General features: G+C 37.7%; 1 protein-coding gene across 4 annotated transcripts in view; it reads left to right on the forward strand.

Annotated features, from left to right (window-relative positions):
- CPEB4 (cytoplasmic polyadenylation element binding protein 4) overlaps positions 1–23,863 on the forward strand; it is a gene marked incomplete at both ends in the record, with an annotated part of 61,431 nt that extends 37,568 nt beyond the window's left edge. Inside the window, 8 exons of one of the 4 annotated variants that reach the window (XM_080699566.1) lie at positions 1,338–1,388; positions 11,002–11,025; positions 12,938–13,111; positions 17,702–17,791; positions 18,157–18,275; positions 18,958–19,072; positions 20,678–20,859; positions 23,636–23,863. In XM_080699566.1, the coding sequence (XP_080555692.1) occupies positions 1,338–1,388; positions 11,002–11,025; positions 12,938–13,111; positions 17,702–17,791; positions 18,157–18,275; positions 18,958–19,072; positions 20,678–20,859; positions 23,636–23,863 (983 nt within the window). The remainder of the gene's footprint in view (positions 1–1,337; positions 1,389–11,001; positions 11,026–12,937; positions 13,112–17,701; positions 17,792–18,156; positions 18,276–18,957; positions 19,073–20,677; positions 20,860–23,635) is intronic. The other 3 variants (XM_080699567.1, XM_080699568.1, XM_080699569.1) reach the window with 3 other exon arrangements.
- Positions 23,864–24,864: the final 1,001 nt, after the last annotated feature.

Genomic DNA, 24,864 nt, shown 5'->3' on the forward strand with positions numbered 1-24,864 from the left:
TTTCATAGCCTTTGAGCATCGCAGTTCTGTGAAGTTAGAGCTCTATATGCTATTTCCTAAAGGAATGTTTGTAGTTCTGAGTTGATTTTAAATTTGCATGCTACTCTTGACTTATGGACAAGATAGAGTTAGGAACCAAGTTCCCTGTTCATTCCTTAGATAAGCAAGATATTGAGGGTTCTCCACCATTCTTCTGAAGGTGTGTTGTGGATAGGCATGTGGGGTATGGAGACTGTAAAATGTTGCCATAATCATCTTTATTTTATAACTTATTTTTTTTTGTTGTTTTTGTTTTTTTGCGGATCTGGGTATGGAACCCTGGGGCATTCTACCTCCGAGCCACACCCCCTGCCCTATTTTTTATTCTTTATTTCGAAACCAGGTCTCACTGAGTTGCAGAGCCTCACGAAGTAGCTGAGGCTGTCCACGAACCGCGATCCTCCGGGTCTCAGCCTCCTGAATGCTGGGATTACAAGCATGCGCCACCACGCCCAGCTTACTTTATAACTTATAACGTACATGCTGTGCACTCAGTAAGGATTTGTGGCCTAGATACCTCAACATACATGTAGAAACTTTTCCAAAATGGAAATGTAATTCCTTAAAAGTAGAGAAAGCCCATTCCCTTTCTACCCGTTTCTTTACTTCCAATTTGGATGACAGATCATCCAACAATTTTAGTTCTTTCATAAGTTCCTTTTTGAGAAGCATCTTGGGTGGCCATTTTAGGTTCAAAATATTTGAGCCACTTCAAAATTCAAAGGAAAGTAACCCAGCATTGAGGGAATGCCTCCTGTGCTCTTGGGTGCTGTGTTAGGGCTTCTTGATGTTTTCCATCCTGTGTAAGTACAGGGAAATACTCTTCTTTACCTTCAGCATGTACTGCCCAAAACCTGAGTTTAAACCTATCAGCATTTCTATACATGCAGGCATAGCGTGGCACTTTTGTTATGGGCCACATAGGAAACTACTAATGCTAATTACATAGTTGTAAAACATGACAAAACTGCACAAATGAAAGAGTGAAGATTGCTAATGTGAGTGATGTTAGAGCATAATGGTATAAGAAAATAACTCTGGATGAGGATTTGGAAATTAGAGTGACCTAGACATAAATATGAAGCATATTTTATTTTGCTCTCTCCAAATTTTCCCTTTTTGAATTTTGGTGAACATGCTGATTCATTGTGTTCCTTAGCTCCATGAAGTTTGGTCCCTTAATATAGCCTTTTAAATAATTTGCCTATCAAAAGCAGTCAATTCAGCTCTGTTATTGAGTAAGTTTAAACCGTCTATGAAAAAAAGTAAATTTAGTAACGGCCTTCTTTTACCTTCAGGTCGTCTAAACTATTCATATCCAGGATCCGATAGCTCTCTGCTTATTAATGGTAAGTGATAATCAATTTACCCTAGTGAAGTTCACAAAACTGAAGTTAGTACTAGGTGAGAAAATACAGTAGTTGTGCTTCAACAAATAAAGAAATGAAAGTTTGTTCTGTAATGACAGTTGCAAGTTGCTATTAATGAGCTATTTTAAGAATAATTTTTTTCCTTCAAAATCATGACAGAAACTTCTAAAAAATTATTTGAGAGCCATGTAATTCCCTGTCCTGAAGTTGGTGACAATGAGAATAAGTAAAAATACCATAATGATAGATAAAGACCAGCTTTATAGAACATTAGCTTCTGTAGAGTGACCTTTGAAATGTCAACATAAAAGCCATTTCCCTGGAGCTGGAAAAATGTCCCAGAAGGAGAGGATAGTCAGAGATCCAAAACCAGAAAGAGGCAGCCCAAGACCAAAGCGCTTGACATTGCAAAAGACAAGGTTATCCACTGTTTGTTCTCAGAGGAGAACAGGAAGAATTAAGTGGCATTGGTTTTTACAGGTATCTGTCATAGATTCTCCTTACCTGCTCTAAATGTTCATGTGCCGACGAGGTTTTTTTTTTTTTTTTTTAATATGGATATGTTTAGGAACATCTACTCACAGAATTAAAGACCTTTAAAGTGCCTAGTTTTTAGTAACCTAGTTTAAAAATAAGTGAGTGAAATAGAGAAGTCTTGCTTATTAATTCTTTACTTCTCATTTACTATGGAATGTGTATTTCAGGTTTCTCTGTGTTGATAATGTCTTCCATTGGTCAAAACTCATTTTAGGTTTTACTAGAAGTGCTCTTGACTAGATAGCTATATTCTTATTATCTTCTATACAAAAAGAAAGAAAGAAAAAACATTGTGGTTTGTGGTGAATGGGAATTGAGTCAGTCTTGCGACTGGATCTTCTTTGGGTGTTTGAAATCAGCAGACTGTGGGACCGAGGCTTGTTGAGCCAGAAAAAGAAAGAAATTTGATAAGTGTTGCATCCGCCCTTCTGGATACTCCACAGTTTATTAAACCTCACTCGCTCATTGTTCATGCTATAGTGATAGAAAAAAGTGCCACAACAATAAGTATAAAATAATGCCATTTGATTAAAGCATAATGATGATAACAATATAGACTAGTAATGCCCTGATATAATACCCAAGGATCAAAGTGTATAGGCCACAACCCAAAGCCAGTGGTGACTGTGGGACCCGGGTACTGAGGACATCGCTGCCCTTTTTGCAGGGTATAGCTTTTCCTGTCAGGTCTGGAGATGGCACTGTGGGATACTACTGTTGATCCCAGGCATTTGGGAGCAAGCTTCTTTGTCCCAATCACTCAGTTGGATCCTTTGCCTCTGGGGGCCCATCTTTATTGAGGTAGGAAAAAATTTTCTTTGGCAGGTATTCCTTAAAGCTAAATTCACTTAGTTGTTGTTTTGTTTTTTTTTAAACATCTATTATTATGAGATTATCTCTTCTTTTTCTTCCACTAGTATATTTTTATGACTAGATTATTTTTAATGACCCTCACTTGGTAAATGAAAAATAAAGGTAACTTTCCCCTTAAATATTTATGTTTTGAAATTTTACTCTAGAATGTGACTAGATGGTCGGTTTTGACTCTTGCTCACTTGGCAGTTTTGTTTATTATAAAGGTAAGCCCGCTGAGGTTAAGATTGTCTCAAGCTGAAAGATCTTTATCTTCTTAGATAAAGAACAACAAAAATGCTCTAAAGTGGAAATTTGTTGCTTTCCAAGTGAAACCCAGGAGAGTGAGGTTGACATAGCAACTTAATCTTGGGTCTAGTGTTCGGCTTCATGGGCCTCAAGTGTTGTTTTGTCACGTGTGATGAGTGTTAGTTGTTAGTAACCAACCAAGGAGGGCCAGATGCCCGCATACTCATTTATAATGAAGAATGAAACTTCTAGGGAGATCAGATACTGGAGTAGACCCATTCCCTATTAGCAAAGTCTAGATTACAGCAGAAGGTTGCTTAAAAGTCATGAAATTAAAGTTGGGTGGGGAAGGAGGGTGTTGTGATCATTCCTTAGATGTGACTGATGTAGGTTTCCCTTTCACTCAGTCATATTTACAAAACACTTCTGTGGGTCATTCATCTCCTTCCTGTACTGATTCTTAGTAGCTTGATTCTCACTTTAGTTCAATATAGGGATACTTATATTGAAAATCTAGTATCACAAATTAATCGGGCTTATTGAAGACAAACTAATTACAAATGCCTCTTCTCATCTCCTGGGGTTGTGGTGAGGATAAAACATATGTAAATCAACTCAGCATAACACCAGGCACATAGTAAGTCAGACTAAAATAGAGTGATATTGGGGGGGGGTAGGAATACTAGTACTAAAGGTTTATAAAAAATAAATACGAAACAAGGGATTAAGGTGGGTTCATGAAAACTGTCTATTGTTGAACATGCTTTCTTTGTCTATTATTGAGATGATTAAAACTATTCAGTGCCAAATGCAGCCCTTTAAAATCTTGTAGCCGTGCAGCCTCTTCTTAAAGCTGCAAACACAAGTCTAACACATTTTCTCTGTAGTTATGGAAAGGAACTCTCAGGAGCTGTTTTTCCTGTTCTGCCATAAGGAGCTTTACAGAGGTGATCTTGTCTCCAGTGTTCTGTTTCATTTGTAACTTTCAGAGCCCTCTCTTCCTAGTGTCTGCTGAATCTGAAACCTTTTCTCATTTTGTTTTGGTAAAAGTAACAAAGTGCTGCTTTTAGCTTCTTTCTCATTTGAACATTTTAGCAGAAGACTTGAATTTTGATAGATTTTTATTGTATAACCCATTTTAGCATTTTCAAGCAATCTCAAAGCTTTTTGGAAAGAAATAGGCTTTAAATCCTCAACAAAAAGAAAAAAGGTAGAGTCTTTTACCCATGTTCAGCAGTTTATATTGGAATAACTTTGGAATTTGCCTGTAAGATAAAAGGGGTGCTTATCCATGGATCAAGTTACTTATTATTTTGCCTTGCTCAGTCATCAGTTTTTACACTATCCCATGACCTTCATTCCCACTCATGACTTTTAAAAGGCAGTGCCAGTGTAAGTCAACAAATAATGTTGAAAACTTTGCTGAGAATGTTGCAGTGTTCATACTAGAGAATTATTCACCTTATTACTGTGTACAAGTATAACAGACTATGTGGCTTAAGCAGCACATGTATTTTACCCCAGTTTTGGAGGTTGGAAGTTGAGACAAGGTGTCCCCGGTTGATTCTTTTGAACCTCTCTCCTCGACTTGTATTTGGCTATCTTTACGTGATTTTCCCTCGGTGTTTGTCTATGTCTTATCTCTACGAGGCTGTAGTGGATTAGGGCCCACCTCAGATGAACTCATGTAGCTTTAATTCCCACTCTAAAGACCCTCTCTCCAAATGCAGTCACACTCTGAGGCCCTGAAGGTCAGGACCTAGTTTATGCGCTTGGTGGGTGGGTGAGTGGGGGCACACCATTTGGCCCATAATTCATGCCTTTTACTATAAACTTCATGCAGTAGGAATATAGTGAAAATCAAAGCAAGCCTGAAGTGAGAGAAAGCACTCAACGTAGGCCAGACTTGCTTCCCACTCTACCACAGATTGGTTAAGTTTGAGACAGATATCAGATTGAAAGATTGATTTTCTTTTTACCTATCTTGAAGCAATATTTTACCCAAGGAAACTTAATACACAGTCACCACTACCTCTATATAAAAGGGCTTATTCTTTGTGCTATCTCTTTTTTTAATTTTTATTTTTCCAACCCCCTCCCATTTTACTGTTTTAGCTCTTAGAATTAACTGCTCCAGAAATGAACTTTGTAGCACAAGAAAATAACAGAACAACTAAAAGAGTATTCATTTTTTTTGTTGTTGTTGTTGTTTTGCAGTACTGGGGGTTGAAACCAGAGAAATTCTACCTGCGAGCTACACCCCCAGTCTTTTTTTTTATTCTTTATTTTGAAACAGAGTCTCACTAAGTTGCAAGGGCATCCCTGAGTAGCTGAGGCTGGCTATGAACCTGCGATCCTCTTGTCTCAGCCTCCCAAGTACTGGGATTACAAGCGTGCGCCGCCATGCCTGGCAGAAGTATTAGGTTTTAACAGACCATGTAAATATGCATCCTTTCCTCATGTCTGTTCATTTAGAAGTATCCACTAAAATGTTTGCTTGTTCCAAAGGAGATCAATAAGATAGTTTTTAATGGCTAGCATAGAACATCTCTGAATTATAGTTTTTTAAAGTGAAAAAAGTAGGATTGCTTGCTTTGCATGGGGAGCAGAAATTTTTCAAAAAAGGGTATAATTTACCCATGAGAAATGTATATTATAGTCACTTATGGAAAATGTATGTAATATGGTTCTAGTTGCTATAATAAGCAGCTTGTTGAAAGATCCCTTCATGAAAAAGGTAATATAAAAACATTGTAAACTCTGTGATTGTCAGTGTAGAAGAGTAATGAAAAGCCCAGAATAATTGTGGAAGAGCAAACTAAGAATGTATAAATAAGAGTTTACTTCTGGGAAAAGGAGGAAACTATTGAGCATGTGACTGTCCAATCATCACATATACATGTAGAATTTTTCCTTGGTCTCTCATTTGCTGCCTGCTTTTATAAATAAGGAATTTGAGGGCTAGGGATATGCAGAAACTAGAGTAGCAATCTCTGCCCTTCTTTAAGGTAGCTCTTCTCAAATAACAGGTCAAATCCTTACTATCTTCTGATTGTTCTTTTAATATTGTACCCGTAAACTAATATAATAAGCCTATATGATAAAATCCTATCACATGTGTGAAAAGTAATTTTGTGACAGTGAACCTGTTAAATTAGGGGTTGATGTATATGATTTAAAATGATTCTTTATATCTTCATGGAACTGTGTGCCTTGATCTTTGTAATAATCATGCCAATTTTTTTGGTTCTACCATCTCTATTCTTTCATCCACAGATTAACAACTTTTAGTTTCAAGGCTTTAATTTTCACTTTTAAAAAACTGGTTTAGTAGTTTGGCCCATTCTTCCCACATTTTAATTTTTACTTTTATTTATTTTCGTACTTGCTTATTTAGAGGTAGGTTTGCACTATGCTGCTCATTCCTTAATTCAAATGGTCATCCTACCTTCGTCCTGAGTAGCTGGGACTGCAGGTGTGTGTCACCACACCTGATCCCCCACATTGTTATTAGTCCTCCTGGAAAAGTCAGCTCTTTGGTAACATTTTTCATCTGATCCACCCCCTTTTTTTCCCCCCAAGTAGAATCACTCTCTTCCTTCTCACCCAGAGGACAGTAAGAGCTGCAATTAGATGAAGAACCTGAGGAGGCCAGTAGCCTGATTAGGATCAGTTCTTTACTTCCTAATAAAACCTACTAAGATTTTATCCATCCTGACCTAAGCCATGTTCTTTATAGAATTATTGCTTCCATATAGGAAAATATGCTTTTTTTAACATAACATTTGTTTTTTGTTTTTGTTTTTCTTTTATTTTGTGGGTCTGGGGACGGAACCCAGAGGCATTTGACCTCCAAGCTACACTCCCTGCCCAATTTTTATTTATTTATTTATTTTGAAACAGGGTCTCACTGAGTTGCGGAGGGCCTCACTAAGTAGCTGAGGCTGGCTGCGAACCACTATCCTCAGATCTCAGCCTCCCAAATGCTGGGATTACAAGCATGCACCACCATGCCTGGCTTTGTTTTTAATATAAATACCAAGAAGAAAACTCAAAAGGGGCCTATAAATTATATAGTATTCATAGTAATTATGAATTGAAATAGTACAGATAATAAAACAAGAAGTAAAGGCCTTTCTTTTTTTTATTTCAGTTTATCTTTCTGAAGATTCTTCTGGTTGTTTCTAGAAAAAAGTATATTCCCACATATCTATTTATATTTTTTTATTTTGAAGTTTACACAATAAGGATCATATAATACACACTTAGACACTACATGCAAACTACATCTTAGAGAGCTTTAGATAAAGCATATGGATATGTGCCACATTTTAAAATGATTAATATTTGATATTTTCTTCTTATGAATATATCAAATTCTGGATACTTTTACATTATTAGAACAAATGAGAAAAATACTTTTTAAAAGATAAGTAATATTTTATTTTTATAATGAATTGTGTGTGTGTGTGTGTGTGTGTGATAGAGACAATCCTGACACATGTTTTTGTACTTTTTTTTGCAATGTAGTACCACAAATTAGTGGAATGTTTTACTAGAAAAAAATTAACCATGGGTGTAGGGCTAATAATAAAAAAATTTTTAAGAAATCCTGTAGAGATATTTTGGATATAGAATAGGTCAATAGATCAAAAACCACGTATCTAAAAGTTATAAAAACTTATACCATAATGCTTTAGACTCACTTTAACATCTTGAAATGCTGTTAATCTGAATTATTGGTGTTTTTATAAATCAGAGTAATAAAAATAAAGGGAGGTATACATATAAACAGAGTTCATTTTAACACTGAAAGGGACTAGGAGGTTTTAACTTAGTAGTAACAGTATGTGTTTTTCAAATCTTTTAATCAGGTACTCTTAAGGAAAGGAAACTTCTGAGCAGTTTATTCAGCTGACTTAGCTAGAACTTTTCCCAAACATAGATTTCTTTAAACATAATTAAAACCATTTTTTTCCTTGAGACTTCCTCAGATATTTGCAAACATCAAGTAGCAAGCACCATTTTGTAGTCAGGAGATGTGGAATCTATCTGACGCTTTCCTCGAGATGGTGATGAGGATCTTTTTTGCAAGCCTCTCATCATAATGTTTGTTCCAAATCTAATTTGAAATAGGCAAGGAGAGGGTGCTTAGTGTATTTTGATAAAGTGGCACTGGCTAGTGTTCTGTTAATACGTGAGTTCTGATAACAGATATGTTCACTTTGTGAAAAATTCATTCCATTTATGGCTTGTTACTTTTCCATATATGATATATGCCAAAATTTACACAAAATAATGTGGGAACAAAAACTTACACATTCTCATTTTGCATGTTGTAAAATGGCATCATTTTTATTTTTCCATATTAGTTTACATTAATTTACACAATTGGATAGTTTATCATTGTAAACTTTGTATACCTGTAGCCTGTTTCTTCTTAATGCAGGAAAATATTTGCATAGTTTTAAAAATTTAATGGTGAATTCCTCTATTATCAGATTAATTTGTTTCAAAATCAAAATTTGAAGGTACACATTTGAAGATTTTGAGAGTATTTTATTTTAGCTGTTGATCTATGGCCCTTACTATTGCTGCAAGGACTTTTTTTTAATGGAAGCTATGAGAGTTTTCATCTTAGTTGTATAGTTTTTAAATGCCTTTTCTTTTCAAATATGTGTTCTCTCAGAAATCCAAGCAGCATCAATCTACTTTTTAAGATAGACAGAACCAAGATTTTTAAATCATTATTTCCCCCATACCCTCTTGTCTCTGAATCAGTTGTATAAATAGAATGTTCTTAAGCAGGCATCTGATTTTGTGATATCATTTGTCTTTCTAACCTGTCTAATAAGTTGGAAAATACCTTTTCCTCCTAAATTTTAAACATATTAAAGTGAAAACCTAATAGGTATTCCTTAAAGTTCTATGGTGTTTTAGACTATTTTCTAAAATACTTTGGTGAAATCCAGTTTTATATAGTATTTGTAGAAATATGAGATATAATAATTTCATTTTGGAAAATACACATAACTTGTGAATTATAACTTAACACTATCTAGAAAGCTACGAATAAAAACCTTGATCATTTTGTATAACAACTTTTTAAAGGTGCTATACATGTCTAGCTCAGAAACCTATTCCAGCATCCTATTTATGCCTCATCTCCAACCAAGTCCTATGCTTCTCGGCTGGCTCCCCTTCCCTGAGCACTGCAGCAACCCTGCCTTGGCATCTCCAGACCTGGGATGCTCTTCCTGTTTTCCCTTTAAGATCCCTCTCAGATGCAGCTCTCCCTTTTAGTTGGATCCAGTTGCCCACCCTCTTCTATTCCTGTGTCACCTACCATATAACTAGTACAGTCTCCACCATATCCATAAGGGATGCGTTCCAGTACCCCAGGGGATGCTTGAGATGGAGAAGAGTTCTGAACTCTCTATAGAATGCTTTTTCCCTACACATATGTACTTATGAGATAGCTTAATGTGTAGACTAAGCATAAGTGATTAACAGTAATTAATAAGCATAAAACAATTAGCCGAGCATGGTGGTGCACGCTTGTAATCCCAGCATTCGGGAGGTGGAGACCAGAGGATTGTGGTTCGCAGATAGCCTCAGCTACTTAGTGAGGCCCTTTGCAACTCAGTGAGATTAACAGTGAGACCCTGTTTCAAAAAATAAAAGTAGACTAAAAAATAGGACCAGGGGTGTAGCTCGGAATTAGAATGCCCCTGGGTTCCACCTCAGTATCACACACACACACACACACACACAAAATAAATAAAACAGTTATAACATATACTTTAGTAATAGTTATGTGATTGTGGCCTCTCTCTTAAAATATCTCAAATATAACTAACAGACAGGTAGCAAGTGCAGCATGAGCATGCTAAAAAAGGCACAGTTCACTTCCCAGGCAGAATGGAGCAGGAAGGGCCAAGATTTCTTTACACTACTCAGAAGGCCGTACAGTTTAAAATGTAAAATTGTTTATTTCTGGAATTTGCCACTTAATATTTCTTGGACTGAGGCAGATCATTGGTAACTGAAGTTGTAGAAAACAAATGGTGGGTGAGGGGCCACTATAGAGCAATGGACATGGTCCATTTTCATTATGTCTTTGCTTATGTGGCCCCGTGGCACATGAGGTCTGGGCTAGATCCCTGAGGTCAGGGCTATTTGCTGTTTACCCATAGTGCCTAGCAGGCTTGAGCACTCAAGAAATATTTGTTAAATATAATTGAGGCGTTTGGGCGGCTGGGCTCTAAAGGGCCTGTTTGTTTCAGGGAGAATGTTTGCTCAAAAGTTTCCTGATTTAACGTGTATGCTGTCGTGTCCTGAGGAGTCAGTCATTAACTTTTCTTTCTTTTGGCTGTAACCTACTTGGTGATATAGCGCCAAACCTTTTACTTTTTAGCATTTGGGACTTGGTAGAAGATTCAAGTAGGGACACAAAACAGTTGGCTAAAGAGAAGTATTTTCATTGTCTAAAGATTTCATTTGTTATGATTTTCTTCTATTAGGAATTTACTGAAAAATATTAGATTTTTTTTTGTTCTGTAGTGATGAAAATCATAAATTAAGTATTGGTATGTCTACTAAATTGCTAGTTAGCCAGAAAATATGATTAACATAGTAGTTGGTTTAAATCATGTTACATAGTGCTTTAATTTCATAATGGCCTGAGCTTTGATGAAAATTATAGCAAAATATTTCCCTTAAAACAAGTAAGATTCAGTAAAGATTTGTAATGTATTTGCAAAATCTTTAAAAACTACATTAAATTTGACCTCTCACCATCCGTTCCTTGTTTTTGAGTCATTAACCAGGGACATGAAGAATATAATTTTTTTTTGGTTTCAAAAGCTGGTAGTTGAAATCTCAGTTGATACTTTTGACAATGTTTGAAAGGCTTTTTTGTTTTTTTTGTTTTTTCTTCTCATTTGACATGCAGCAAGGACATATGGGCGAAGGAGAGGTAACAATATTGTTTCTAACTTTTGAATGTGTTGGTTGTATTTGGAGAGGACCTAAACTTGCTCAATTTCTAACCTTTGTGGGGAAGGGGAAATGAAAAATGAAACATAGTTTGATTCTTACATAGTTTCTGTGTTATAGTTAACATTTTAGGCATTCTGATTTGTAGTTTATGAGCTCTATACAAATTACCAGAATGGTGAGATTTGAATTCAAATGATTGTCCTTTATTATATCAGATACTCAACTTTATCTAAAGATTGGCCCCCTTTTTTTCTTTCTGAAAGAAATTTCTTAGAACAAATTGAAAATCTTCAAAAGAGAAAATATTAGCCAGGCGTGGTGGTGCACGCTTGTAATCCTAGTGCTTGGAAGGCTGAGACAGGAGAATCACACAGGTTCTAAGCCAGCCTCAGCTACTTAATGAGACTCTCACCAATTCGGTGAGACACTGTTTCCAAATAAAATGTAAACAAAAAATCTGTTTGCAAGTGTAGCCCAGAGGTAGAAAGTCCCTGGGTTCCATTCCTAGTAACACACACACACACACACACACACACACACACACACACGAGAGAGAGAGAGAGAGAGAGAGAGAGAGAGAGAGAGAGAGAGAGAGAAAAGAAAGGAGGGGGGGAATATTAGTCTTGCTAGCCTCAAAATACCTCAGTATCTTGGAGATTCAATTATGCTTAAGAACTTATGTTAACTTGTTTTACTAAGTAAGCATAATATAATATACTTGGTTTAAAATGAACTAAATAAATTATGTCTTTAAGTTCCAAACACCGGGGAAAAAAGCTTTAGGAGTGTTAGGGAACTTTAACGACTCTTTTCCTAGATGTATCTGAATAAACCTTATTTTTTCAAGAAAGTGAGACAGTTAAAATAAGTTAGACTCAAAACATTAATGATTGTGAAGATCGTTCAGGAAATAACTTCTAATTTTATAATCATTTTTGTCTTCATTTGACAAAATAACATGTAATATTATTGATGCAGATAGGACATGGGGATGCTCCTATAGAAGGAGAGCACCTGAGATACGTTCTAGAGGACCTGTTAGCAGATTCCTTGTCCAGTACCTAGATAAGCACATTGTCAACCCAAACAGGGGTGAAAGCAGTGCTTGAGAGAGTCTTCAGTTATTTGTCACTCTGTCTTGCTTGTGATGTAAAAGTTCCTGTTTTACTGTCAGGTAAATATCAGAAGACTGTGATGCACATTGGCATTTCTGGCATTTTCTCCTTCTGAATTCTGGATATGATTTTCAAACAGCAGATTTAATGACTTAGTTTAGAAATAGATGGCATCTTTGGCAAGCTGATAATTACTCAGCTAATAATAAGTATATCTGTAGTATGCCCATAGATCTTAAATTCTATAAGACTAGTCTCTGAAATTGGATAACAGCATTAGGTAGGTTTTGGTCATATCCCATTCGTCAAGGTAAGTGAACATGAGCACTCACTTAAAACTCTACTTGTTAAGCACAGTCTTAGAGGACATCATCCAGGTGATTCTATTTGATCTTTCAACGAAATTTAAGAGACCAGCATTTTACAGCCAAATTTAATGGTTGTGTCCATACCTATTTGCTAATGGCCATGGGGCCCTGCCAAGGCAGCACATTCTGCTGCCAGCTGCTTTCAAAAGAGTGCTCTCTCCTGCTGGACTTCATTTCACCTCGCTGATTTCTGGATTCCAGTGGGATACTTGAACAGCCCTTGATTTAACCATGTACTCTCTCTCTGGCTGGATTGGGAACTCAAGAGCATATCTAAGTGATCCTATTGTTCGGTGAGAAAAAAGCAGCAGTTGTATTGAATCTGCTGTTTTCCTTGTTTCTTGTGCAGAGTAACCAGTGAAGAGGAGCATTTGCTGTTAGCCTTCTGTCCTGCTTTCTGTTTCAGGTCAGTCTTCACTGTTCCCAATGGAAGATGGATTCTTGGATGACGGCCGTGGGGATCAGCCTCTTCACAGTGGCCTGGGTTCACCTCACTGCTTCACTCACCAGAATGGGGAACGCGTCGAACGATATTCTCGCAAGGTGTTTGTGGGCGGATTGCCTCCTGACATCGATGAAGGTATGTTTAGAAAGAACTGTTTAGAGCAGGGTGCCCTAGACGGTGGCACATTGTAGAGGGCCCAGAGATCGTGGTTGCTGAGGAAATGGACTTCTAAACCCCTGAGGATACGGAAGCTGCAGGAGCCCTGCAAGGTTGGAGGGCCCTTTCCGGGAAGAGGGCCCTCGTTTCTTTTTTTTTTTTTTTTTTTTTTTTTTTTTTTGTGTGTGTGTGTGTGTGTGTGTGAGAGAGAGAGAGAGAGAGAGAGAGAGAGAGAGAGAGAGAGAGAGAAATAGATACAGGGGATTCAACTCAGGGGCATTCTACCTCTGAGCAATGTTCTCCCTAGCTCTATTTTTTTGTTTTGTTTTGTTTTGTTTTGTAACAGGGTTTTGCTTGGTTGCTGAGATTCTTACTACATTGCTGAGGCTGTCCTCAAACCTGCTTTCCTCCCGTCTCAGATTTCCAAATACTGGGATTATAGGTGTGCGCCACCATATCTGGCTCCTGGCTTCTTTTTTCTTTTCTTTTTCGTGTGTGTGTGTGTGTGTGTGTGTGTGTTACTAGAGATTGAACCCAGGGTCATTACACTTCCAAGTTATACCTCCAGCCCTTTTGAAAAATTTTTTGTTTTGAGGCCGGGAGTTGTGGCGCATGTTTGTAATCCCCGCCGTGCTTGGGAGGCGGAGACAGGAGAATTGCACAGGTTCGAAGCCAGCCTTGCTGGCTTAAGAGACCCTGTTTCCAAATTTAAAAAAAAATATAAAATAGGTCTGGGAGTGTAACCTGGAGTTAGAAGGGTTTCCAGGAGCCCCAGTACCACACACACACACACACACACACACACACACACACACACACAAATTATTTTGTTTTGAATCAGGGTCTGACTAGGTTGCTGAGAATCCCACTACATTGTTGAGGCTGGCCTCAAGCCTGTGATCCTCCTATCTCAGACTCCCCGTACTGAGATTATAGGGGTGCACCCTACCTGTCTTCCGGCTTCCTGGTTTCTTGTAATAGAATGGGAGGGCTTTTACTTGTGTATCACACAGCAGGGGCTTTTCTTTTCCTGGTTGTTGGAACCCTATTTCACCTTGCCTAGAAAAAGTCATTTATGTAGCAGTGCAACTTCTGTGTTGGGATGACATCATTCTTGTTTATCACACTCATGTGAAGTAGAGCAGAACCTGGCACAGTCTGGGAAGGTGGAGACTGTTCTTTCAGGCTAAACTGTGGACATAGCCCCATCCCTGTCTTTTGTTCCTCTGTCTTCTCTTCCTCTCTCTCTTTTTTTTTTTTTTTTGGTGCTGGAGATTGAAGGCCGGAGATATTTTACCTCCAAACTACAATCCCTAGCCTTTTTTATCTTTTATTTTGAAACAAAGTCTCGCTGACTTCATCCCCCAAGTACTGGGATTACAGGAAAATGCCATTGCCCCTGGGTTATCAGATCTTATTTGTACATGCTTAACTTACTCTTTCCAGAAGTCTCATGGAAATTTGTTTTCCTATAATCTACTTATTAGATGTCCATATATAATGTAGCATAATAAGTGTTATTTAAATAGTAAAATATGATCAATCCTTCCCTTTTTTTTCCTTAGGCCTGTTTATAGTAATAAACAGGATCTGGTCCTTCCCCTTTTCTCCTCCTCTCGTCCTATACTCAGTTATCTGGCTGTCCAAAGAGGTGGGATGAAGAGGGGAAGAGGGTGCCAAGTAAAGGGGTGTGTGTGTGTATGTGGAGCAGGCCGGCTCAGAAGCCTCAGCAGCAGTGCACATGGTGTCTAAGGAAATAGGGCCACCTGAGTCAGCACAAAAGGTAGGAGTTAGACTCGTAGGGTCGCTGAAAGACTGGTTATATTGAACAAGCAAATCAGCATTACAAATAGGAACTAAGTTTCTCATAAGAAGGGAATTTATAAACATGGAAAGAAAGGCGTCTAGAAAAAGTCATGAGATGTTGGAATAAAATTGAAAATATCAATGTAAATTTGTTGACTTTATAACAAAAGATATGGAATAGTTAAATGTCTTCTGCCACTAAAAGGAACCAGGACTTAATAAATGAAATAAAACAGACAGAAATGGCTGATTTTAGAGCTGGGGGTGGGGAAGAACAAGATGAGCCTGAAATATAATATCTCCTTGTGCCACAAAGTACAAACTTGCTTTAAAAACAATGGAGACATGTCAAGAGGACATGGGAGTTCCCACTTTCCAAATTCGGTACAATTATATTTGAACAAATTGAGCATCAGAATAAATGAGAAAATTGGGTTATAACCTATCAAAAATAGGTCTACAGTGATATAAATAAAAGAATAATTAAAATGGGAGATAAACATTATTGCATAATATACTAGCTAGTAAATGTAGAAGGGATGAGGGAAATAGACAATCACTGCCTGGCAGCCATTGTTGTGGTAGTAGATATAAGCAGAGTCTTCTGCAGGTGCTATGCCTAATGGGGAAACAAGATATTGGTAGATAACACACCATTCTCCTGGAAAACACTAAATGTAAAGGGGAAAATGATTTCCTCTTAGAGAAACCAGGAAGATACCAGCCGGACCAGTGATCAAAATGGGTAGCAGGTTAGGACAATACAGATAGCATCATTACAGTGCTCTATGTATTTTGAATGCCCAACATGAATCTGATCGTGAGGGAACAGAGTATAGACCCAAGTTGAAGGTCATTGTTTAAGTCAGTTCAGGCTATCATAACATAATAGCTTGTAAACAACAGAAATTTCTAGAGGCTGAGAAGTTCAAGATTAAGACACTGGCAGGTTTACCATCTAATAAGGGCTTGCCTCCTCCTAGACAGCCATCTTCTCACAGTAAGCTCACATGGCAGAAGGGGTGGGTGATTCACAAGTGCATTAATCCCACGAAAGAGGGCTGTGCCCCTTGACCCAGTCTCCTACTTAAGGCCCCACCTCCAACACCTTCACATTGTTGATTAGGTGTCAACATATGAATTTGGGCAGTGGTAGGGAAACAAACATTCAGACCATTGCAACATTCTATAGAATGAATGTGGAAAACAAGAAAGACTGAGAAACTGTTTCAAATTGAAAAAAACAATGCCATAGTTTTATGATCCATTGGTCTGTTGATAGACACCTAGACTGGTTCCATTATTAGGCTCTTGTGAATTTTGCTGTTATAAACATGGATATGCTTGCATTGATATAATATTCTGACTTTATTTCTTTTGGAAGGTTGCTAGTGGAATTTGTTTCTACCATAAAGAAGAACAAAATTTAAGTCATTTGCAGGAAAATGGCTAAAACTTGAGAATACTATGCTAAGCAAGATTAGCTAATCTCAAAAAGCCAGTAGTTGTATGTCTTCTATCATATGTGGAAGCTAGAGAAAAAATTGGAAACAAAAAAGGTCTCAGATAATGGAATACAGTCTCCATTGGCACTATAGAGGGGGATTAGAGGACAGAAGAGGGGGCATAGAGATGTAATGAAGATAATAGTTCAAATAATGCTATATATGAATAAGAAATTGTCAAGACCAATCTCAGTGATGTCCAGGAAAGGGGTGGGAGAGTGGTGGGATCCAGAGAGAAGTGCACCAGGTATTGTATACATGTATATTTCTATCACTCTGTAACTCAGCATGATATATAATTACAATATACCAATGATAGGGAGGGAAGGAGGGAGGAAGGAAGGAAGGAAGGAAGGAAGGAAAGAAGTAAAGAAGGAAGGGGGACCAGTGCTTTAAGAATGTGACAACTAAATGTGACATGCTGTCTGGATAGGTCTCTGAGCTGAGGGAGAGAGGGGGAGAAAGGGAGGGCAGGGGAGAGAGAGAGAGAGGGAGGGAGGAAGAGAGAGAGAGAGAGAGAGAGAGAGAGAGAGAGAGATATTATTGGAATAGTTTGAAATTTAAATGGAGCCTGTGAATTGGGTGTAGTGTTGTATCAGTGTTCATTTCCTGATTGTGAGGGCTGTATAAGAGAGTGACCTTGCTTTGACCGGATACCAAAAGTGGTATTCTGGGATTATAGGGCATCATATCCGAAAAAGGTGGTGAGAGCCAGGCATGGTGGCACATGCTTGTAATCACAGCATTTGGAAGGCTGAAACAGGAGGATCATGGTTCACAGACAGCCTCAGCTACTTAGTGAGGCCCTCCGCAACTTAGTGAGACCCTGTCTCAAAATAAAGAATAAAAAATAGGGCAGGGGGTGTAGCTCAGAGTTCGAATGCCCCTGGGTCCCATCCCCAGACCCGCAAAAAAAAAAGAAAGAAAGAAAAGCAAAGGAAGGAAGGAAAGAAGGAAGGAAGGAAGGAAGGAAGGAAGGAAGGAAGGAAGGAAGGAAGGAAGGAAGGAAACAGTGGTGAATTACTGGGTGTGCTAGACTGGTTTACACATGCATACAGGTGGAGGAAAGGGAAGAAAGAAGGAAGCCGTGAAGGGCAATTTGCCGATTACTGACAGCTGATGAATCTAGCTGAAGGAAATATAGGAATTTTTGTTGTACTGTTCTTAAAGATAGAAGTTTTGATTTTATATATAAAAAAACACTGCTTCCAATAAATGGCCATTAAAATTTTGAAATCTCCTTTTTTTTGTTTGTTAGATGAGATCACAGCTAGTTTTCGTCGCTTTGGCCCTTTGATTGTGGATTGGCCTCATAAAGCAGAGAGTAAATCTTACTTTCCTCCTAAAGGTAATTCTCAAGATTAAATATATAGGTACAGTTTATCCTTATATTGTTTAGTGTTTCCTCTTTTCATAAATGTTTACTTTCAATTCAGAATTTTCTATTGTTAAACATATTTTTCTACCTCATATACTTTCAATTCATAAATTTCTGCCAAATATACTTTCAATTTAAGTTTAATTTTACTCTAATGTTTCAAGATTTTATCAAAATGAACAAATGTTATTATCAGACTTTTGGTGTGATTATTTTAATTTTTTATACTTTTTTATTTTTTCTAGTTTTAGTTTATGCTTTTTATTACTTTATTACCAGAAAAACAAACAATAAAGCTAGGAAAACATATGAGCCCTTTTCCCCTTTTTTTCCAGGCTATGCATTCCTGCTGTTTCAAGATGAAAGCTCTGTCCAGGCTCTCATAGATGCATGTATTGAAGAAGATGGCAAGCTCTACCTGTGTGTATCAAGCCCCACCATCAAGGATAAGCCGGTAAGTAGTCTAGCGTAAAATAGTTTTTAGCTTTTGCTTCCATCTTCTCTATTTGAAAAACACCTTGATGTGTCAGTTGTACTTAATTGACGTGTTTTTAAGTAGAATCTAAGTAAAAATATTTGGTTATTATTATGCTCCTAACATTGACTTACCAGTATTTCAACTAACCAGACATTCAATGTCAAAATGGTATACACAAATATTCAAAATGTTTATGTTAGGAGCACAGTAGTAACAAAACAATAACTGCAAACATCAGTAATATTTTTACTTTGAAATGCTTTTTAAATACTGCAACAGATTTGCTATTGTTGGGGGTAGTTTGCATTTCCTGGACATAGGTTGATTAGACATACAGTCCTAGTTTAGTTAGCATTGTAAACTGACCAGCATCAGATACCATGCTAATTTTTAATTATGTAGATATGTAGGGATAGGTAGACTAGACAACCCAATAGGCTGAAAAGCAGCTAACTTACAGTTAATAATCACCTATTAAGTGGTTTAGCTTAGAATAGACAATGAATTGGACTTTACCCGTCTTGGTTCAGTTTACCCTAAAAGATGAAATTCAGGGATGGGATAATAGACTATTTTTAAGTTTTCTAGTTTTGTGATGATATGTATTATTTCAGACTGTTTTTTGCTAATGAGGCATTTTGGTTTATACATTCCCCAGGTACAGATCCGGCCCTGGAATCTCAGTGACAGTGACTTTGTAATGGACGGTTCACAGCCACTCGACCCAAGAAAAACTATATTTGTTGGTGGTGTTCCTCGACCATTACGAGCTGGTAGGATTAAACAAACAAAAAAACTATCCTTTAAAATAAGAAACATAAAGATTTTTAGGGTAAGCTGTCCATGAGCACTCGAGTTAATGTCTCAGAATTCTAGAATCCAAGTGTCAGAGTTTAAATTCATGTGTGGTACTCCCAGTTAATAGTTTAGTGCCCTTATACAAATGATGGAAGTTCTCTAATTCTCAATTTTCTCACCTGTCGAATGGGATGAGGAGTATGTATACTTCACAAAGTTCTTCTGAGGATTGGATGAGATAACAGTGCAGCACCTTCTAATGCTAATTGCTACCGCTTTCATCTTTGACAGAAAATAAGCCCTTTACAAATAGGTTGCGTATTGTTTCTGAGATCCTCACTTGCTCCGTAACTGTTTGCTGAGTTGTGCAATGCAAAAGTGTTCTCAGCAGTGTGCCACATTTGCAGAATAGAAATTACAACCCAACGTCAAAGTGACCTTAGGCTTAATAGTATAAAAGAGATCAAGAACATAAAGAAAACAGGAATGAACTTTTAAAATTATAACATTTCTCTGGGTGTGGTGGCACACGCCTCTAATCCCAGTACTTGGGAGGCTGAGACAGGAGGATCACAGGTTTGAAGCTTACCTCGGCAACTTAGTGAGGCTCTCAACAACCTAGTGAGACCTTGTTTCCAAAAAAGAAATAAAATCAGGCTGAGGGTTTAGCTCAGAGGTAGGATGCCTCTGGGTTCAATCCCCAGTACTACCAAAAAAAAAAAAAATTATTAACATTTCATGAAAAAGATGTATTCATTATTTTAAGTTTTTATATAAAAATAGGTAAGTGGGTTTACTGTAGGGAAAGGTAACCAGTTTTGTTGAAGAGAAGCACCCTTGGTACCCCCAAACCAAGTCTACCAGTTAGTTTTCTAATGTTCAGTTATTTAAAATTTAAAACATTTATTTGTTAACTAGTAAATATAAATGTATAATAGCAACAGGGTATAGAGGAGACAAAAATGGGCACCAAACCCAGCACTATCACTTAACAATCTATAACTGAACAGACTGGTCATTCTCTCTATGCCTCAGTTCCCTTAAGAAATTATGCCTTATTTCCAAATGTTGTTATGAAGATTAAAAAAGAACATATTATAAGACAGCTAGCGAGACAGGCATGGTGGCACGTGCTTATAATCCCAGCACTTGGGAGCCTGAGACAGGAGGATTGCAGGTTCAAAGACAGCTTCAGTAAGTCATAAGACTCTCATCAACATAGGGAGACACTGTTTCAAAATAAAAATAAAATAGGGCTGGAGATATAGCTTTGAGGTAGAATGCCCCTGGGCTCTATCACCAGTACCACCAAAAAAGAAAAAAAAAAAGAGAAGAGAAAAGAGAGAGGGAGGGAGGGAGGGGAAAAAAGGAGAAAAAAAAAAAAAAGCTAGAGCCCCGCTTCTCGTTAAAATTTTAAGGATTAACCTAGTGGACAGCTGGTTGTAGAAATAAAGTTTGATTTGAATAATTATTAAAATATTGTGAGCTCAGAGAAAAACTGAGCTGCTTCTGATGAAACTGTTGTGAGCCAGGTGAATTTTCCTGTTTTCACATACCTCCTTTGTGCCTTTCTTATTTAGTGGAGCTTGCTATGATCATGGATCGGCTGTATGGAGGTGTGTGCTACGCTGGGATTGATACGGACCCTGAGCTCAAATACCCAAAAGGAGCTGGGCGAGTCGCATTCTCTAATCAACAGAGTTACATAGCTGCTATCAGCGCCCGCTTTGTTCAGCTGCAGCATGGAGAGATAGATAAACGGGTAAGTCCCAGATGAATTCTGGAAAGTTCAAGAATGGTGCTCCTTGTCTTTAGTAACATTAAATTGACAGCTGACAGTTATGCCTTTGGACTAATTTAGATGTACACTCTAAGAATTTCCTGTGAATTTTTTCTTTCTGAGTTTATTGATTGCCTAACTAGAACACTGTAATAAATTTACCTGGACGAATTTAAGCTTTCCTAAACTATCACCTCCATCTGTTCAGTATCAGTCAGTCATTCAATAAAGATTTGCCAAATCCTCTGTACTATGTCAAGTATGGAAACATGAATGCACTTAACATCTCCTGGTGTTGGCTTATCTTTATGGTTTTTAATACTGGAACATCATGGATACCTCAGTTAAATCCTATTTCTCAGTGCTCTGTGGTAGCCTATGGTTGCATTGATACAGTTCTAGCTCTTAGAAATCTTTCATTGTAACAGATTAAGTAGAAGAAGTCATCTCTTTTTATACTATATTTCTCCACTTAAAAGTAGGAAGTAATTACTTAGCATTTTTTCCACACTATTTTTATTCCTCTTCATCGTGTTTATTCTCTGAATCACAAGACTGGAGGAAGAACAGAAAGACAGCTTTTTCCTCTTCCACTGTATTGTATCTGAAACTCTACTTCATTATGAGTCTTATTTCTTTTCTTTCTTTTTTTTTTTTTTTTTGGTGGTACTGGGGTTTCTGAAACCCCTTCTACCTCCGGGCTACACTCCCAGACCTATTTTATATATATATTTTTTATTTGGAAACAGGGTTTCTTAAGCCAGCACGGCTGGCTTCAAACCTGTGCAATCCTCCGGTCTCTGCCTCCCAAGTGCGGGGATTACAAGCGTGCATCACCACGCTGGCGAGTCTTATTTCTTTTTATTCACATATTTATATCTTTGTGTTTTACAACTGTTTTAGTGCCTAGGATGAAGTTCCTGTCCTCATGAGCTTACGTCCTGGTGGATAAATCACATTTTACACCAGTGTTATTCAAAGTGTGACCCGTAAATCAGATGCCAGTCCATAAATGGTTACTAGTTTGTGGTGGAATAGAAATTTATACTAGAAGGCACAATTTTCTGTATAAAGACCTTAATAGAGAAAACAGTGAAATAATTGATATTCTGGTGTCAGCTCTTTATTTTATGACAGACTAGACTTCATTAGCACTGACATTGATATCCAGCGCTTCCAGGCATTGTGCTCAAGTCTTTATTGATTGATTTTGTCATGCTGTTCTCTCTCTGAGATGTAGAAACTATCAAATCAATAGTGGTTTGCACATGCTGTTTATGTTTCATGTCATGTGTATTCAACTTCCATAACAGTAAAAATCTCAAGATAATAATGATCATCCTACAATATTATGAATACATTAAACACAAAGGTGTATATTATAAACATGGGGAAAGATATAAGCAAGGGGCAAGATTAGTTGCAGCATATGTAACATCTACTTGCTTTTTATTCATACTAAAAACCTCCATTTTAGTGCCACATTCTAATATATAAGTTTCAGAGTTGTGGGGTCTGTCATTAGAAATTCAGAGTTAATTTGCACCCTCTACAGTGAAATTGTCTGATCAGTGTCCCTGCCACTCTGTGGATATCAAGAGCGGCCTGGGTGCCCAAAGCCTATTGAACAGTCTGGTTATGTCTGCTCTTCCTCATCTTCACGTCACTTACTGTTTTGTTTGTGGCTCATCTCTGTTGGGGTTTCTCATCAAAACTGGACGGCCACAGTGATCGTGATAGTCCAAAGTAAGGGAGTTTCAGCCAGGAGTCTCTCTAAGACTAAAAATAACCAACTCTTTTCTAGCTGCTGAGTTAATAGCCAGGTTATTTTTAATGCTCGAGAGGCTCAAATGACAAGTTGGCCCGTTGAATACTGGAATAGGCCCAGTTTTATAAATTCACCTTTGACTTTTAGATTCAAGCCAACCATTCTTACTGACAAAGAATAAAGCAAGGCTTTAGATTGTGAGTATCACAGCCAGATCTTGTTTCACTAGAGTTCCAGGTTTTCGATTATAACCCAATAGAAACCATGAGCCATCTAGCTTTGTGACAATTCAGAAACGTGTGGCCCAGAAGCCGGACATCTTCCCACCCACCAATGGGAATGTTGAAGTGCTCTTTTGTGGAACTTGGAAACTCTTTGTTGATTTTGTTTAAATTATAATTCCACATATGACAATCTTGGTCCACTAATTATAACGAGGGTTCATGTCTGAAAAATCTCCTGTAGGTTTAATTTCATAATGTTCTAGTCTAAACAGTTGGTTTTCACTTACTGATTTCTGATACAATCCTTTTTTCCCTTTAAAAGATATTTAATAAGATGAAAATGTAAAATGATAGGTGTAAAAGTCTTACAAGGAGTTCTTAAAAGATGGACTATCAGCCGGGTGTGGTGGTACACACTAGTAATCCCAGCATTTAGGAGGCTGAGACTAGAGGATCACGGTTCGCAGACAGCCTCAGCTACTTAGTGAGGCCCTCTGTAACTTAGTGAGACCCTGTTTCAAAGTAAAGAATAAATATGGGGCAGGAGGTATAGCTCGGAGGTTGAATGCCCCTGGGTTCCATCCCCAGATCCACAGCAAAAACAAAAAAAAGATGGACTATGTTAGTAAATGAGCCCCCAGCCCTTCGTTTCAGGGCACCGTGGCACATCATTCGGACAGTGGGTGGGCATGCGCTGTACACAGGTGAGAGTTGCTGGCTTGCTCGCTGAAAATGTAAACTCCCTTCTTTTATTTCCTGACTGCAGGTGGAAGTTAAGCCATATGTGTTGGATGACCAGCTGTGTGACGAATGCCAGGGGGCCCGTTGTGGGGGCAAGTTTGCTCCATTTTTCTGTGCTAATGTCACCTGTCTGCAGTATTACTGTGAATATTGCTGGGCTGCTATTCATTCTCGTGCTGGCAGGGAATTCCACAAGCCCCTGGTGAAGGAAGGTGGTGACCGCCCGCGCCACATTTCATTCCGCTGGAACTAAAGAACACCTGACTACAGTGCTCATTTCCAGGCTTCAGAATAAGTGCACTCTTTTGTTAATTTTGGCCCCTTCCTCAGCCTCTTCATGCTGGCATGTCCTTTTGTAGCAGTGTGTAACTTAACAATAGTATAATGAAAAGAATGGCCTATAATATAGGTGTTTTGTAGATTCTTGTGTCACTGCAAACAATGTGATGAACTCCTTTTTTGTATTACCATCCTGTTGTGTGGAAGTTTTATTCTCTTGTTTTGCAGGAGAACAAGAGGATCCAAACTTCCTGCAGCATATTCTTAGAGGAGAGAGAGAAATATTAACAGAGAAATGAAACAATAGAGTATTTTGGGTTTTTAATTAAATTATTGTTAATAGTATAACATATAAGAATACTTTATTAAAATAACCATGCAACAATAACACTATCAGTCTATCCCGACACAGTTTTTCCCCCAGGGAAGTGCTTTTGCTTTTTCCTTTCTTTTGTCTTTTTTGTCTCTCTCTTTTTTTCCATCCCCCTTTTATTCTTTTAACAGCAATGGAGGAAGTTAACAATTATTAACAGGAAGGAGCATGTCAAAGAAAACAAATGCATGAGCAAGACTGGACAGCATTATAATTAAGTTTATGGGTTTCGAGGCTGAATATAATTTCGTTGTGCCTCAGAGTTATTAGGACATCAGAAAAATAGTGAAGTAGGCAGAGCTAGGTTTATTTTCTTTCAAATATTTTTAAAACTTCAGAATGTAAGAGGTGGGTAAGTCTGCCATTGAGGAGAGTGCACTTCTTTATTTAACTGACTTATCTGGTCACAGCCCCAGGAAACCTACCAAAGCTAGAATGAACAACTGGTGGGAAAACTGGCATTTCCTCTCCTGAAGAACAAATGTATGGTTTTTTTGTGTTATGTATAAACTCTACATCTTAATTTACCAACACTCATTAGGTGTCAGCCTTTGCTCTCCATTTTGACGTTAAAAACAACAGATCTAGAGATGCCTCAAGGA

This window comes from Muscardinus avellanarius, assembly GCF_963383645.1.
Source record: "Muscardinus avellanarius genome assembly, chromosome: 7".
Classification (NCBI taxonomy): domain Eukaryota; kingdom Metazoa; phylum Chordata; class Mammalia; order Rodentia; family Gliridae; genus Muscardinus; species Muscardinus avellanarius.